Genomic DNA, 17,211 nt, shown 5'->3' on the forward strand with positions numbered 1-17,211 from the left:
CGCCGAGAGACCTAGCGGTATCCGTGTCTTCTTTCATCCCCTTCAAGGCTTCATCTACCTTGTCTCCAAACAGATGTTCTCCTTCGCATGGCATGTCTAGGACTTTGTACTGGACTTCAGGCCTGAAAGTAGTACATTTGAGCCACGCTTGTCGACGCAGTACTACGCCATGATTGATTTGTTTGAAACCAGCCTCTGCTAGGTCCACCGCAATATTAATAGCGTGGTTCGAGGCCTCCTCACCATCTCGTACTAGCAGCATGGCTGCTTTTCGATGTTCTTCCGGCAAATGGTCTAGGATAGGGGCTATTTTATGCCACATCTCCCTATCGTATCGTGATACAATCGCCAAGGAGTTGGCTGCTCTTACCGTCGTGGCGCCTACTGAGAGCACCTTTTTTCCAAAGGCGTCCTGCCTCCTGGCCTCGCTTTCTGGTGGGGTTGAACATTTTTGCTGTACTCTGGCCTTCCTAGCCGCTGCCGCCGATACCACAGAGTCTGACAGAGGCTGTGATGTCAGACATTTTGGAGTGGACTCCGGAGCTTTAAACTTTTTCTCAGTACGCCCCTTAATAGCCGGCTCCGAGAACGGATGAAGCATCGTCTTGAGACCTTCTTGCCACACGTGGTCCAGGATTGGGATGGCAAATACCGATTTTCTCCTTTGACCCATGTGATCAAAAAGAAAACAGTCTTTCTTTTGCTCCTCAGGAATTAGGCCAAACTCGGAACACGCCTTTCCCATCATTGCATGGAAGGCTCCCACATCATCCGGAGGAGATGGTTGTGCCTGGCTCCTCGTAGACTCCACCTCTACATCCGAATTCCATGTTGGGTCTCTCGACGGTGACAGGGAAATGTCCGACCCCGAGTCACCTCGTATAGAATCGGAATCCGATAGCTCACCCTCCTCCTACGCTCGAGGACGATCCTTCACCGCCTGGGAGGCCGACGGGCTTCTGGTCGTCGAGCGAGCTGCTTGAGCTTGTTCGTCGACGGAAGGTGCAGAAAATATCGACGATGAAGTGCCAGGCTGAGGGATCTGCGTATCCAGACGCTGCAGGAGCTTCTGAAGTGTATTAAGCACATCCAGAGACAAAACCGTCTGGGGGGTCAGCAACGTCGAGGATAGAGGGACCACACCCCCACTCGTCGTCGACGTATTGGAAGGCCGTAGGCCCAAGTCCGACGGCTGCATAACCATGTCACCTTCTCCTTCCACCGACGACCCCGGCAAGGCCGTGTCTTGCAGCAGGACCTCAGGGGGGGCCGGGTCACAAACCTCTGGCTGCCAGGCCATAAATTGAGTCCCCGTCGACGAAGGAATCCCCACCGCTGCTGCCTGAATAGTAATCGGCATCGTCAGCGATACCGGGGTCGACGAGCAAGTCGCCGGCACCGAGCCTTTAGACTTCGTAGCCGATTTCGTTGCCGACTTCCCTGAAGCGTCTCGACTCACGGAAGACCTAGGACGGTCCCCTGAGGAGGATTTTGATGCCGCTTGCCTCTCCGTCTTAGAGGATGAGGAGGAGGAGGACTTTGTGTGATGAGGAAGACCCAGCATGCTTCCCCGCATGCTTGTCCGCAGGGCATTTTTCGACAGGCCTCACTTTCTTCGAGGGAGGTTCCGACTTGCTCCTGGAGGCCGTGGAGCCAACTTCTGATGCCGGATATGCACCCGCTCCGTCGTTAAGCCAGTCGACCAACCTTCTTTTTCGGTCTTTAAGGGTTTTTTGGGAGAAACCCTGGCATATCTCGCATGTATCCGCCGTGTGGTGCGGGTGGAGACAGTAGATACAATCCATGTGGGCATCACCTTCATAGACTTTTTTGAGTCCACATGTCGCACAAGGACGGAATAAAGCTTTTCCGGACATATTTTCTTCAGAACGTAGCCTCGCCGAAGCGAAAACACAACCTAACTTCAATTAGCAGTAACCGCGAGGATCCCACTACTTTGAAAGACGGTTGAAATCTGAGGGAGCGGGTCCTGTATTTATATCATGGCGTCCTGACGGCGCGGGCACGCATGATACAAAACGAGGTGGATAGGACGTATAGCGTCGAAAAAGTTTTCCTACGGGAAAGGGTCTATATAATGTACCGGGGATTCCCAGCCTGACGACGGGGAATATTCTAAGCATGTGAATCCATGAAAGATCCAATGCTGGAGAAGTTCCAGTACAGCTATTCTAATATCCACAATGCTTCTCTGGGCGCCACACTTGGGAAGAAGGTGGACTACCATGATTAAGCTCAGGGAATTTGGATCCAGGGCGAATGTTGAAACAAGAATAGGATGGCCTAGCCTCCAAAGTGGTCATACTAGAAGTATAAAGTATGGCAGCTCTTCAGGTCTCGACTGGATCACCCAAGTGCATATGATATCTAGCATCTTGTTCATACAGGTGGTTACTTTATATACACAAGAGTGAGTGTCACGTCTTTCAATCACCGAACCCTTCAACTCAATACGACTGATCTAAGGCTTTATCAGCTACAAAGCTTAAAGCAGTGCTTAGTCAGAAGTAAGCTGTCAGCCCACAACCTCTTCCGAGGGATTTTTTTTATTTGTTTGCTTGTTAGGGGCTTGTACAGCAAGTCAAATACTGCTTCAAAGTGCCCACAGGGCGAGGGAAGGGAACAAGGGTATGAAATACATTACAATCACAACATTTAATAAGAGTGGACGAGAAAAAGGAGGAAGGACAAACCTACTATGCCTTTCAATTATTCATAAAGCGCAAGTACAGCAAGGAAGAGGGCAGAGGGCGCAAGTTCCAAGTAGTCCGGACTCATGGGTGGGCCACGCGTTATTGTATATAAGAAATCCTGAGCATATTCTCGTGCCCATTATGCGTGATGTTGCCCATAATGATCTCTCAGGTCTGAGTAAACTGGGCTAAATCCAAGCTCCCGCCCCAACCAAAGCCACTGTGGCCCCAGCAGAGCTCATGGGATTCCTGTGGACACCAGAGCAGATAAATTACCTGGGTGTTCTAGTCACGAGGAGACAGGACACTATGAACGCAACTATGGGGACTATATCTGCAAACACTTAGTCTCAAGCTGCTTACTTAGGCAAAGCTACCCATCACTATTCTTGGTAAAGTGTCTCTGCTCAAGATGGTGTTGGTGCCCCAACTACTCTATCGTTTCCTAAACGTCCCTCTGTGGCCTGGCGCAACACTATTCAGACTCTGGTCTGAGATCAATAGCTTCTTATGGCATTCTGGGGCAGTAAGGCTGAAGTGTTCCACTCTGGTTACAACAAATGGACAGGGTGGTTTGGCAGCTCTCGACTTCGAGTTATATTGGCTTGCAGCACAGGCCCACTATGCGGCATATTGGACAGCTGTAGGCCCACCTCTTTCACATGTGAAGATTGAGGGACAAGCGGCTGGAGCTAGGCAGCTGCGCTCACTCTTCTTACCCCCCCACCTTTCGTGATGACTCAGTGTATTCGGCCCAGCATACATTACTGCTCTGGCCTGGGACAATATAAAGGAGACGGACGGATAGGCCCCCACCCTTTCCTTCTTATTGCTATGGAACCTTGTGCCAAAATTCCTTCGAATCAGCAAGACCACATGGGCAGCGAGGGGCTACTCTACACTGGGTGACATACGAGCAGGGAATACTTATTAGTTGGGCGGATCTCCGTGTGTGGCTGGGAGGGCTCCCATCTGGATGGCTGCAGTTCGCTGGTCTGAGGTGTGCGGTAAGACGCAGTGGCCTGAATTCCCCACATGGCCCCCAGATGACCCCCCTAGTGGCGACTGTGCCCGGTACGGCAGGTCCTTCCCAGCATTGTATCTAGACTGCACTGAATACTTCAAGAACTATGTAATAAACCCCCAACTAATCTCTGCGAGACCTGGAGCAAGGATCTAGGTATCAATATAACTGAGGAGAGGTGGGATGCTATCTGGGGTCGAGCCCATGCCCTGCCCTTGAATGCTAAGTAACAACTGATTCACTTTAAGGTGTTGCAGAGGTATCACTAAACCCATGCCAGATTGCACATTACGTCTCAAGATCATTTGCCTCTCTGCCCTAGATGTCACGCTGATAAGGCAGGATACCTCCACACGGTCTGGGCATGTCCTATGCTTTCTGAATACTGGACCGATGTTTGTACTGCCTTCATCAGTAATGCTTGAGCGAAATATTGAGTAGTCCCCCCTGAACTGCCTGTTCGACAAGTTTTATATCAATCCAAGGGCCCAGCCTCAGGCTGGCTAGTCTTTATATGCTATTAGCAATGCAAAGGATACTACTGTTATGGGTCTGGCCTGCTACACCTACTATTAAGCAGTGGCTTTGTGCTGTCACCTGGGCTGCAGATATGGAGGAGAGCTGGATATCCATGCAACCATCTAATTGCAGACCCCGAGACATATCGCCTCCATTTCGGGAAGAGAAGAGGCCAACATATCAACGCCAACACATCCGAGTCACCTATTGTCACAGGACCAAACTAAGCCCTCCAAACTGAAGTTGTACCCAATGACATCCTGAATGTAACGCACACATGAAACTTGCAAATGTACAAACCCCTACTACTGTATATATTGATGTCCTAATTGTCCCTGTTGCCTTGTCAAGCAATAATAATGGTATAAAAAAATAAAATACTAGATCTACTGAAAATGTACTACAGTCGAACTTGTGTATAACCGGTTGGCCCAAATTTACTTCGATGCCAGGCCATTCACTTCTAAGAATGAAGCTTGACTGCTCTGCTAGGTTATGTTACCCCAAAGTGCTGGTCTAAATTGTGGAAACTGTTTCCCCCCACTTTACCCCACCTTCAGCATATATCTCTTCACACCCTTCAAAGAGCTGTGGAACAATCCAACACTTGTTTGAAGAGATTATGATTTTTAAGTATCCATTTCTTGTGGATTTTAATGACAGACTTCCTCTGGCCAGGGTGGATGGACTAAAGTATAACAGTTTTGTTGGATCAGCAAGGGCTGAAAAAATGTTTTATTGGGGCTTTTGGCAAAGTCACGGTTGCACAAAGCAGCTGAGACACTGAGTGGCACAAATCCATCCTCACTGCACATCTAGTTGGCCAGAGCTGCTTCAGTGTCTTTATTCTATGGGGGGGGCGGGGGGGCAGGGGGGAGTAGTAGTCGTCAACAAGCTGCCACATGAACTTTCTGGCTTTCACTGATTACGGAGTCTCAGCTCCAGCCTTCAAAGACAAATGTGATCAATAAAGCTCATATCCATCCTGCAAAGGGCCCGGCTCCGAAGAGGTTATAACAAGAATGGAGGGCCTTTTGTTTGTTCCGAGGTCCCCAAAATTACAGGGCGCTCCAGAGGGTGAATGATATTGGGCTTCTACATATTGGCACAGCCCTCCAGGTAAGGGGTGTTTAGGCCACTTCAAGTACTCCCAAAAAAGAAAATTAGGCTATAAAAATACCCAACAAAAACATCAAACAAACCCCCCACACAATCTGTGCCTACTTTAACCCACATGGCTAAATGGATATGTTTGGACATGCATGTAGAACCACAGGAACAAACTATTACTGCCATAATCTGAAGAGGTAAACATGTATTTTTCAGTGCGCATTAATAACTATGTGCAAGACATTTCTTTTACAGTTGACATTTTTTACTCGCTTATAAAATACTCCCATTGGGAATGGAACTGGCATTTTGAATCCCTGAAAAATCATTTTACTCCCTAGTTTAAAATAGTGAGTAAAATACTCTCACTTTAAAATCCTATCTGGAGCACTGGATGGGCAACATTTGCCCATAGGAAAGTCCAGGCTCCCAAACAAACTACACTCATGGTTAGAACAAGCTAGACCTGGAATAAGGTGATGTTTGGCTCCAAACCAAACCTTGGGAATCGCAAGCCAGTTGGCAGGCTGGGGAGAAAAATATGAATATGGAGTTCAACACTGGAGGAATGTGGTCAATGGAGGAAGGGTATTTGCACATGAACTGCTTGGATCTGTTAGGTTATATTGTCATCTGGTCTCTATTGAGGGAATTGCATAAATGGCTGTGTTAACATGTATGGACAAATTCTTCGCCAAGGACTTCTCATTACTGCCAGAACTGGACTTTGGGATCACTATTCAAGCAGAGCATCTTCTCTGCCAGCGCAATCTGGTTGCAGGCAGAACTCAACTAGCATCCGAGACGTACAGCTCAAAGAAAGAATGACCTCGGCAGATTTACTTGTTGCCTGCTAGAAGTGTATGGCTTTTCCCCCCCAGGCATAGCGCTGTGGCAGCAGGGATAGGTTAAGACCCAGGTCTTAAATGCTTTCCTGGTGAACTCCTCTCCCCTCCACAACCCTATTGCCACTCCCCACTCCAACCATGACATTGATTCAGGTGAGGAAACGGTGTATGGGCATTAACTAATCTGGCCTTTGCAGGTTGGTTTCTAGAACTACTAGAACTTTGTACAGATTTTCGAGTTGCGCGTCCTCAGTTCTTCAATTGACATGCAACTGGAAGCATCCAAGTCTAGTCAGTCACTAGAGCGTTGCATCAAGGATTTCTGTGCATGTTGGCCAGGACTTTGTCCCAGTGGCCTCATTCAGCCATGATTCCAGGTCTGCCTCTGCCACCTGTGAGGCTGATGGAAGTTTTGAAGTACTGCTCAATTCCCTTAATATGCACATTGGGGAATGTACATTAAGCAGCAAGCCAAATTAAAGGAATTTCTTTTTTAAAACAGGTTAAAGATGGCCCATTTACTTTGCAATAAAAGTGATTACAATTTGTTGGTGGTCAGTTTTAGCCATCCAATCAGTCTTATTAGCAACAAGACACTTGTACACATTTATTTAAAAAGATACATTGTCACAATATGGTATTACCAGATTAGGTTGTGAACTTTCGGAACTAAGAAAACGTTTAAACACTTGCCCTTAGGTTCCTGACTCCATCTACATGCTTCAGTCTGTCCATAAAGTCCTGAAAGAAGTCTGATCTTTCCACGTGACGAGGGGCCACACAAAGCGCATCAATGTCAGCACCTGCAAGAAACATTCATCAGTCACTTCTAGTGCTTACCAAATATGCCTGGACAGCAGAAATGAACCCTTCAGAGGACAAATTACCACTAAGGATACTCTTATAGTGTACACGGTAATTCATGGACCGGTGTCGGGAAGGGATGCAAGTAGCATAACTGGTTCAAAATTATTATTATTTTTTTTTTTTAAGAGTATAGAAACTAAACATCCAGGGACAAACTACCTTTTTGACCTGTCCCACTTGAAATGCCAACTGTTCTACTTGGAAACATTCTACAACCTTACTACTACATTAAATCGGAAGAAAAGGCGAGATACCCAGTAATGTTAAGATTTTGCATACATAGCAAAGGAGGGCTCCAACATTTTAAAATTAATGTCGATTTACCATGGTCAGTAACAGCAATCAAAACCATTAAGCGTTGGTGCATAATGCTTAAACCGCCATGCATCAACTCTTGCATTTGTCTGCATGTGATAGATTTAACGAAGCGGGTGCACACGTCTGGTTGGACGATCGGCAAATCAACCCATGAACATGGTCAAAATCTACTATAAGAATGTATAGTATAATGCAGTCTCCTTTCTCTAACCGTGTACACAATGGTGAGCGATTTCCCTGTACCTGGCATTAGATACTGTTGAGGAGCAATTTAGTGCATCTGCAGGTCATGTCAAATTGTGTATTGCATCTTCACAAGACTGAAGGGCCATGAGCGTGTGCATATTACTAAACAGCAACTACCAAAGCACACAGGTTAGTTTTGCAAGACTGCACCAGATAAAACGGCAGGCAAAGCTTTGGACAGCAACATTATGGAAAAAAGAACCCAAGGGTGATTTATTCAAGTGTCCATTAGGAATGGAAAGTACATTGCAACGCTTCTGCATACCACAGCAATTGATATTCAGTAGATACATTGCAGTTAAGTGCATCAGACAGTAGCCTACAGTGCAATGTTTAAGATAGAAATGTGTAATCAAACACTGGTTCTCTAACACGCAAACCATTACGAGCTGGTGAGTTCAACTGGTTTCCAGTGATCCAACCAGGATTTTAAAAGCACCCCGAAGCTACGCACCATGCTGGTTGGTCAAAACTGTACTTTTATAGGGTTAACACCAAAGGAAACAAAACTAGGTTATTAGAGCAGGGCTTGCCAGAACAGCCGGCAGCTCAAGTTCCAGGCAAATCACGTTCCACCTCTGCACGTGGCTGGGCCAGAAAAGAAAACCACAAGGAAGAGTCACCTTTAATGGCATGGCAATGTCAGTAGAAAAGAATGGGAATGCGGAATTATTCTGGCACAAAGGTAAATATTCTAAAAATACTTAAAAATCCCCCAGACCCCATCATGGAAGCGAATGCTGGGTACAGTTTAAAAACTATGGTGAATCCAAAATAAGTTATTGCAGGTTTTATAAACGGCTGCATTTAAAATCATAACTAATGTGAATCATTGATATTGCCTTTTTTTGGGTGCAGAACAAAAGCGTGCAAGATGGACAGGTGATTTGCATCTTATTAATGAAGGTGGAAAGAGGGTGTTGAGTCGGTGACATGGTGAAGAGTCCAAGTGGGGGAGCAGGCAACGGGGGAAGAGCGCACAATACTGGTTACCAACCAGTTTACCCCCTCTAGTTCAGGGGGAGGCGTAGTTGGTGCCATTTTGACCATTTGCCCGGCTTGAGGCTCAATATGTCATGGACGTTTAATTCAGCAATTTTTAACTAGTCATTTTGATAGAAAGCCAGGCAATACGCAAGAACAGTGTACAACGGGGGGCAAACAAGGGCACACTTACAAATTGATATCCAACAATTGTATTGTCAAGTACGATTTAATTTATCAGACATTTATACATTTTCAACAATGAATGTATGCACCGACATACAAAAGGTATTTTTTTGTTCCAATACTCAATGTCTCAAGACACTTTTTTCACTTTTATTTATTCAGCTTGGCAACACCAAAGGAAGCAAGTTACATCAGAGGAAGGTACAATCATTTACAGTGCATACAATACAGGTACAGTGTAGTCATACTTTATTATAGACCTGGACACAAACAGTACAGGTGAAAGACAGACCTATGAGCTCACGGAGTGGTTAAGGGGGGTGGGGGGGGGGGGGTTAGGAATGGGAGATTCAGCATCAGAGTCAGTATATGTGGAGGCCATGTAGGATCGGAACTTTAACCAAATGTCTCTGGGCCTCGAGTAGGTTGGTTGATTAGACCAGGCTTCTTCTGTATCCGAGGCCCATGTGACTGCTCTGAGCCATTATGCATGTGTTGGTGCTCCGGGGCCAAGCCAGCGCAGTAAAATGCAGCACACAGCGAGTAGCATGCAGAGGCCAGCCAGTTTAGAGTTGCGGCCCAGTTCAGGAAAGTCATGGAAGACACACCGTGTTGGGGCAGGGTCGATGGTATGCTCTAGAATAGTGGACATGGAGCGGAGCGTGAGCAGAGTGTGATCAGTCGTCTGCACACTGCAGTCTTTCTACACTGTTTGCTGTTGAAAGTGCCTTTAACCAGCAACATTACCGCGGAGGGTGAGCAGTCGTCTGCAGTCTGCTGCAGGAGCTATGGAGCCCACTGGCACGTCCGAGACCCTGCTTCCACAGCTCGCAAGTGCAAGCATAACAGACCCCACTTCAGAGGCCTCTTTGCGAATATTACAAAGCTCCTTGAAAACACTAGATGTCAAGAAAATCAAATCAGCGGCGTGTTTTAAAAAAAAAAAAAAAAAAAAAAAAAGAAAAAAAAATCGAAGGAGCCAAGGCTACTCCCGAAGTCAATCATTGCCAGCCCCTCGATTAACACGAACACTATGAGCACTGTATTCGTCGAACCCAACGACCATCCCTAGGCACAGTACGGACCGGAACTTTGTGGACTCCCCTAAAGCCGTGATTCAGTCATCCAGTGACTCTGCAACTTTCTCTAACACATCCAACACATCTATAAATACCTCAGTTAACGTTTCAGACAATTCTGGCCCGGTGAAAACAACAATGACCATCGGTGCGGCAGAGTCCCCTGCGCCCACGCTTCCCGCGTTACCCGTTTCTCCGGTGCCATGGACCCACAGTTCGGCGACATCCAACGCCACACTCCATCCAACGGGGTCCTGTCAGGTTTCTCTGCCCGCAGCGCCGGCGGCTCGCTCTACTTCACTCTGCAGCTCATCCCCCGCCCGGCAGGCGCTGCCTTCCCGTCTCGATAACGAGACGAGGGGTGCCTTGGTTTCGGCTGTTGGACGGCAGGCCCAGGCTCCTGTGCAGACTGCTTTGGGTGGTGGCTTCGGGGGCTGCTCCTTCAGGAGCGAGTCGACTGGTTAAGGCGGGGGTCGCTCAGTGAGCGGGGCCCCCTCTTCGATGCAGGCGCTTGAGTCGCTGTGCCTGACAAGTATCTTCAGGGTGCAGGATTTCCGTGTACACCCAATACAGAGCGTCGTTTCGCTGCTGCTGCCGGACCTGGAGGGCCCCACGAAGGTCTTCCCCCAAGGACATAACTTTTGCCACGTATCCAACGACAGTTGTGGTGGAGGCTCAATATCACGCCTCACAAGAAATACCAAGAAATAGTGACTCATTCGGCCCCTTGGGTCCCTCCATCAATAGACCGGGACTACGTTCCCGCACAGAGTAACGCCAAAACAGCAGCTGCAGCGCCCTGTTCAACCCTTAGGGGCCCCTTCTGCAACCGTGGAGCCCCAGAGCTCCGTTGTCCACGGAAAAGCTGACAGAACTGTCCATTCCTCACTCGGAGGTAGCACCTGTCCCTGAACTAGAAACCCAAGACCTCCAAGAGGCTATCAAACAAAACAACAAAAAAAAGCCTAAAACAAATGTAACACACAAAGCAAATAGATCAAAGAAAGCAGGGAAGTTAATTCTACTGGCCCCACTCCTCAGTGCACTGAAAAATTTCATAAATAAGCAGTACAAAAGAAAACTGGATCAGACGAAAGAACTGTCAGATTCAGAAATTTTGGAGGCCATTCAGGACCTCCCACCTGTAAGTAAAGCAAGGAAACCAACGTCGGGGATTCCAAATCAGGCCAAATTCAATCAGCTATCCAAAACCAACTAATAGGATCAAAAGAGGCTTTCAGGGCACTCAGACCAGACGTGGCACCTAAAAGGGCTTCGGCAAATCTAAACAACGAGGTGCCCTCGACTAAAGAAGTTAAGACTCAATCGCAGGCAGTGACTCTTAACCCGGACGACACAAATCCAATTGGTACTCTTAACTCCCCAGTTTTGGAGGAAAGTACCCCTGACGTAAGTCGATGCGCTCCAAAGACTCTGGGCCAACACACGGTAAACACATTTCTTCCACGCCTATACATGGCCCTGAACCAAAAGCCTGCACACCGTCTATGCCATCCGCAACATGGCCTTCTCCCGATCGCCTGATCCCGGATGAGGGTCCGATTCAACCAGATGATCATTTACAACCATACTCACCGTCCCAACACGCCACGTCCCAGATCCCTGCCAAAAAACCGAAGACTCAGTAAAATCACTTCTTCAGGCAACAAGGATTCGCCTTGGAAAAAAACAGATCTACCAATAATCATGTCAGCAATTACAATAGCTTTAGCACCATTTGGGAAAGCTGTATGAAGCCATCAATGACTCGCTGAAAGACAGCACTGTCCTAACTGCAATGATGCATAGCAAACTGATATTTGTTGAAGGTTTCATTACAGCACTGGACCAAAGAAGCAAACAGCAGAGTGAGATGTGAGATTCTAAACTGAGCCGGCTAGAAGATCTATTATACCGTCTCAAACCAGCTTCACCAGTTACTTTGGAAAAAAGAGCCCCAGACCGAAGTTCTGGCAAATCCATCTGATCTGGCACCGGTTTCTAAAAGACAAACGGGAAAGCTCACACAATCCAACTTAGTAGTGGCTAAACACCAGAGAACAGCGGAAAATCAACAAAAGACAACACCGAGCAGTAAAAGTAAACCACTGCTGAAAATCACAACTGTCAACGAATGGGCCCTCAATGGCGTACAAACAGTGTCGGCTCTTGATCCCCTGATGGCAGCGAGAACCAAACAAAAGTAATCTAAAGAAAAATCGACTTCACCCCAGCAAAAACAAAGTCCTAACAACTCAGTTATCTGCATCTCCACCTCCCAAGTCCACCGAAGAATTTATAGCTCAAAGCTCGCTGATGGACCTAACCCAGCATCTGGACCCAATGGAAGGACGAACATCGAATCCAGTAATTCCAAATGAATTGCCTGTCCAAACCGGCGTTTCATTTGAGGAAATTACTCCTTCTGCTACATCGATTCAAATTGAACACAAAGCCAAACTGCCATCAGTCATGACGACCCAGAATCAACAAAAAGTATTACCAGCTCCATCCATCCAAAGTAATCGTGTAGACAGCCCATCGAGACGCTCACTGGAAGACCAAGTAAAATCAAGTGGTCTGTCTCTTTCGACCGGCCTCTTTAAAATTGAACAAAAAACCTCCAACGACCATTTTATGATTCTAAACCGAAACACGGTTCTCAGAACACTCAAAAAGGTGAAAACTCTACAGAACTTAAAATCGGAGAATTTCACCCTGATCGAACCATATCACAGAAAGAATCAAGCGAAGGCTTACTTGCACATCAAAAAACGTACACTGGAAGAACTACCACAAGACCTATGCGGAATTAGCCCTTTTGGGCTTCAACCTCTACGAGATTCCCTCTACGAACTCCAAAGAATCGCCAAGAGACAATTACAGAAAATTCCCTAAAAAAAAACTACAGATTCAAATCACGAACAGATGACCTTTATAGAACAGCGAGAAGGGGAAGAAGTCCAGCATCAACATCTAACAAGAGCTCGAAGTTCAATGGATCAACAGACTCCTCTCCGCCTCAGACAAATTACAAGGAGAGACGAGAGAGCAGAGCGTAGAGAAGACCTCAGACGAAAATATGATTCTGAACGGTACCAAGGACATCCTACAACTCCCTGTATCTGTAATCAAGACCGGGAGCATCGCCGCTTAATGACAGGACCTCAAGAAAAACCACAAAGCAGACCCCGATTGATCCTGAAAAACCAACTATGACAAATGGAATTGGTTTCGTAGTGTCCTAACCTCGGGGGTGAAGAGATAGCAACCATCTTGGGATGTAAAATCGACGTCACTCACATCCCAATCATTTCAGCAAATATCCCCGAAAGAAACTTTAAGCATAGCTTCATGGAAAACTAGAGGTCATGTTCATCTTACCAAGACCGATAGTCACAACCTGAGCTCCTATGACATTATATGCCTTCGGAAACGTGGTTGCGTGAAAAACCGGCCCTTGATGGTTATTGCATTGAAATATCTCCGGCCTTCAAAGGGCCTTTGGGTCAACCTTCGTCGGGTTTATTAACAGCCACCCGCATAGTATCTCGCATATCCATCACAAAGGTCATAACTCGCAGCTACGAAATTCTGGCCGTTTTGACCACATGGAACCCTGAAACTCCAACGACCAAGCTCAGAACACAGGACTCGGTAGCGATTATAAACGTTTACTGGAACCCCCAAAAGACTTCAACAGTGAACATGTGCGAGAAAGTGACCAGCATAATCGATGAAATCGCAATCAAATACAAATCTTCTAACATTTTGATCTGCGGGGACCTCAATGCGAATTGCATAATATCCAGTTCGCCTGAAAGAAAATAACCTATTAACTCTTCTGCCTTAAATAGGGGACTTGCGTGGAGCGCAATTATGAAATCTCGAAATCTTTTCAATTCCGCCACTACAACAGATTTAGATGCCTCGATACCAACCTGGGAACGTGGCATGTCATCAACCACTCTTGACTACATCTTTGTCTCAGAACCTGTGTATTTCAATATAGTCTCATTCAACGTTATTAAAACGAAGCATAGTGACGATAATTTACTTAATCTTACATGCAGAAACAAAGGGAGCAATTTGCAATTCTACGAACCACTAATTGAGACAAACTCGTCTCCGCATGATTGCTGCAGATGTCTGCAAGCTTACAGATCAATTTACTAGCATAATATCTGACCCCGCATTGCAAAACGGTTTGGCCAGATCGAGCTGTATTCCACTTCTTGCATTCGAAAAACCCAGGAAGAACTTCAACAACCAAAGTAACCAGCACACCCACGAGTATAATGCGACCCTGGTTGCCAAACGCAAACTTTTAAGAAAACTAAAAAGAGGCAGTAACCTTGAATCTACCAATACATTGGGAAACCCTTAAAGTAGAAACAAGAAACTACAAGCAATGGCTGAGAAACTCAAGATGTCTCCTATACCAATCGTATGCCGAAGAGATGCTGAAGGTTCTCTCCAACAAAAAATCCTGTGACTTCTGGTCGCTCATCAACAAACCGAATAAGCTCCCAAATTCGCACATGATTAATCCAGTCTCGGAAGAAAAACGGACCACACATTTCCTGAATTTGTTTGCATCAGCAGAAGGAAACGACAAAATCATGCGACCAAAGGACCCGGTCTGGGTGGACCAGACTGACATTGATATTAAATCCATAATCATGAAATTGAAGTTGTCAAGAGCACCCGGGCCCGACAGGCTCACGAATTGTGATTTAAAACACCCGGACGAGTGGTCTAATCTCATCAGTTCAATTTTCAAAGTCTGTAGAGAAAGAACAATACCGGACTCACGGACAAAAGCGGTGAGGAGCCAGAGAAGATCCCTTGAACTATCGGCCAATAGCCCTACTTGACGTCATCGGAAAGGTTTTTGCCTCAATCCTCCTGTCACATTTCTGGAAATGGGCTTTCACCTCCTTGTGCTCCGATCCCTTGCAAACAGGATTCCAGAAAAACGCGAGCACCAGTGCCAACCTAATGTGCTTGAATCTATTTAAAGAGAGTCCTGACTGGAGCACCTTGGAATTTTCTAGCATTTGTCGACTTGTCCCAAGCTTTCAACAGAGTGGATAGACCGAAATCGTGGTCTAAACTTATGACATTGCATTGTCCGGAAAGCATTTTGGAACCCATAATCAGTCTTCACACCAGCATAAAAGTCAGTCTAATCAATCAAGGCCTAATTTCAAACTCTATATCGACCTTTCGTGGCGTGAAGCAAGGTTTTGCCCTGTTTATATCCTCAGAGATTTCAAAGACAGCCAAAGCAAGATCAGGTCATTTCCACCAAAAATAGGCACTACAAGGGTCCCGAGACTTCTATATGTGGACGACCTGATACTACTTGATCTCACTCAGGTCTGTCTGCAACGTCAACTCGACAACCTCTCAACCTACATTAACGAAAACCTTGAGATCAATAAATCAAAAACAAAAATAATGATCTTGCAAAAACCAGGAAGCAAAAAGAAAGACTGCTTTCAAAGGCACCACAACGAGACAAAAATCGAAGTGGTTAACTCATTTAAATATCTTGGAGTGCAACTTGATAGCACCAAGAAATCCCGCAACATGCAAGCTAGTCTGTGGTCTAAGGCAAAGAACCTAGCCGCACAACTGAGAGCAGTCGACCGAAAATATGGCAAATTTTCACTTCAACCGGCGATCAGTTTCTACAAGGCCAAGATCATTCCCTCGCTGACTTATGGCATGGATGCCACACCTTCAATCCCTCCGCAACTGGCAAAAACTCGGTTTCATCTGGAGAGCGGTGCTGGCCATACCCAACTCCACAGCAGAAGCCCCGATAAGACGAGAACTTGGCCTCGTATCCCTGAAAGCAGTGGTGGACCACAGTACTCTACAGCTATATAGGAAAGTCATCCATCCTGAGAGTCTGGAAATCTATCATATGATAGCAGAAGAGATTGAAAAAGCCAACAACCACTCTGAATCGACCATGGACCAAAAACTAAAATTGCAGACAATCGCCTGCACTGAAGAATAATCCGACCAGGATAAAAACAAAACTGGAATGTTGGGACTGGATTACTACTATTGAAAAAGCAACATCTAACAAACTATTAGTCCATCTTCCTACGAACATTAACAAACTGAAAGAACCAATGGTATACTGTAAAAGATATCAGTGATTTACTGGGGTGAGAACTTTTTTGAAAGCCTGTCTTAACGTCCTACCGATGCAAGAAATTTTAGCAATCAGAGCTGGTTCAAAGGAAAAAAACTTGCAGACTGTCAAAATCCAGAAGAGATTGAATCTGTAACAATACTGATGCTCTGCCCTGCACCAAGCCAGGATTGCCCATTTCAGTTCTCTGACGGTTACCTCATTCGCTGGCAATGAAGCCATCTGGTGGAATCGCCTTATTACAGGCAAAAAGACTCGATGGCACACGGCAGCTGCAAAACTTCTGAACCTGGCAATGGAATAGACAAAATCTAACACGGACGTCGGGTCCTTACTCGATTATATACAAGTAAATAAAAAATAAAAAATAGTGGACATGGTGAAGCATACTTCAGCCTAAAACTGTCAGGGGAGGACAGGACCAAATCATATGGATATATGTAGCTTTGTCGGAGCCACAACGGGGGCATCTCGGGGAGAGCTCCTTGAACATGTGGTGCAGTCTGCTCTGAGTGTGGTGATATCTGTGCAGTACTTAGAACTGTATTCATTTGAAACAGGAATTAAAGGATAAATTATGGGTATGTGCACACATTAGGGACCAGCGCTCATCGGTCATTTCCACCCCTGAGTCTTCTTCCCATGTGTGTTTCAATGTCGTAAATGAGGGGGCAGCTCTGGTTCGTAACTGGGAATACAGTCTAGACACCTTTCCCCCCTCGAGGAGTCAAAGGTGCACAACTCTGCAATTACAGGGTTGTCTGGTGGTATTGTGGGGAAATTAGGATATTTCGTTTTACGAAGAGATGAGTACTGGAGCCACGCGGATGGTTTCAGTCTCTGGGAGAGCGGGAGATCTGGCCATTCAGCAAAGTTTCCCTGTACAAAGGTTTCGGAGAGTTTCGTAGCCTGCTTCGGACATCCGACATACAACAGGTTGTGGTAAACATGGGACCTCCGGGAGGAAGTTCCATAACAGTAGGTCCCCGTGGAAGGGATGGGGTACTTCTAGCAGTTTCCAGATTTTTGAAAGGGCGAGGGAAGTACTAGCAACTGGATCAGCTGTATCTAGGGCGACTGGCACAGGTGTGAGAATTAGGCAGCGAATGTCTTGGTTGCTGACTGCCAGTCCCTCGAGTATGAC

The 17,211-nt window shown here is 46.3% G+C and overlaps 1 protein-coding gene across 3 annotated transcripts in view; it reads right to left on the reverse strand.

Annotated features, from left to right (window-relative positions):
• PAPOLG (poly(A) polymerase gamma) overlaps window positions 1-17,211 on the reverse strand; it is a 1,009,150-nt gene that overhangs the window by 811,853 nt on the left and 180,086 nt on the right. For all 3 annotated transcript variants that reach the window (XM_069608036.1, XM_069608034.1, XM_069608035.1), the window contains exon 5: window positions 6,905-7,018. In XM_069608036.1, the coding sequence (XP_069464137.1) occupies window positions 6,905-7,018 (114 nt within the window). The remainder of the gene's footprint in view (window positions 1-6,904; window positions 7,019-17,211) is intronic.

The sequence above is a fragment of the Ambystoma mexicanum genome, chromosome 4q, assembly GCF_040938575.1.
Source record: "Ambystoma mexicanum isolate Mex_15411 chromosome 4q, UKY_AmexF1_1, whole genome shotgun sequence".
Classification (NCBI taxonomy): Eukaryota; Metazoa; Chordata; class Amphibia; order Caudata; family Ambystomatidae; genus Ambystoma; species Ambystoma mexicanum.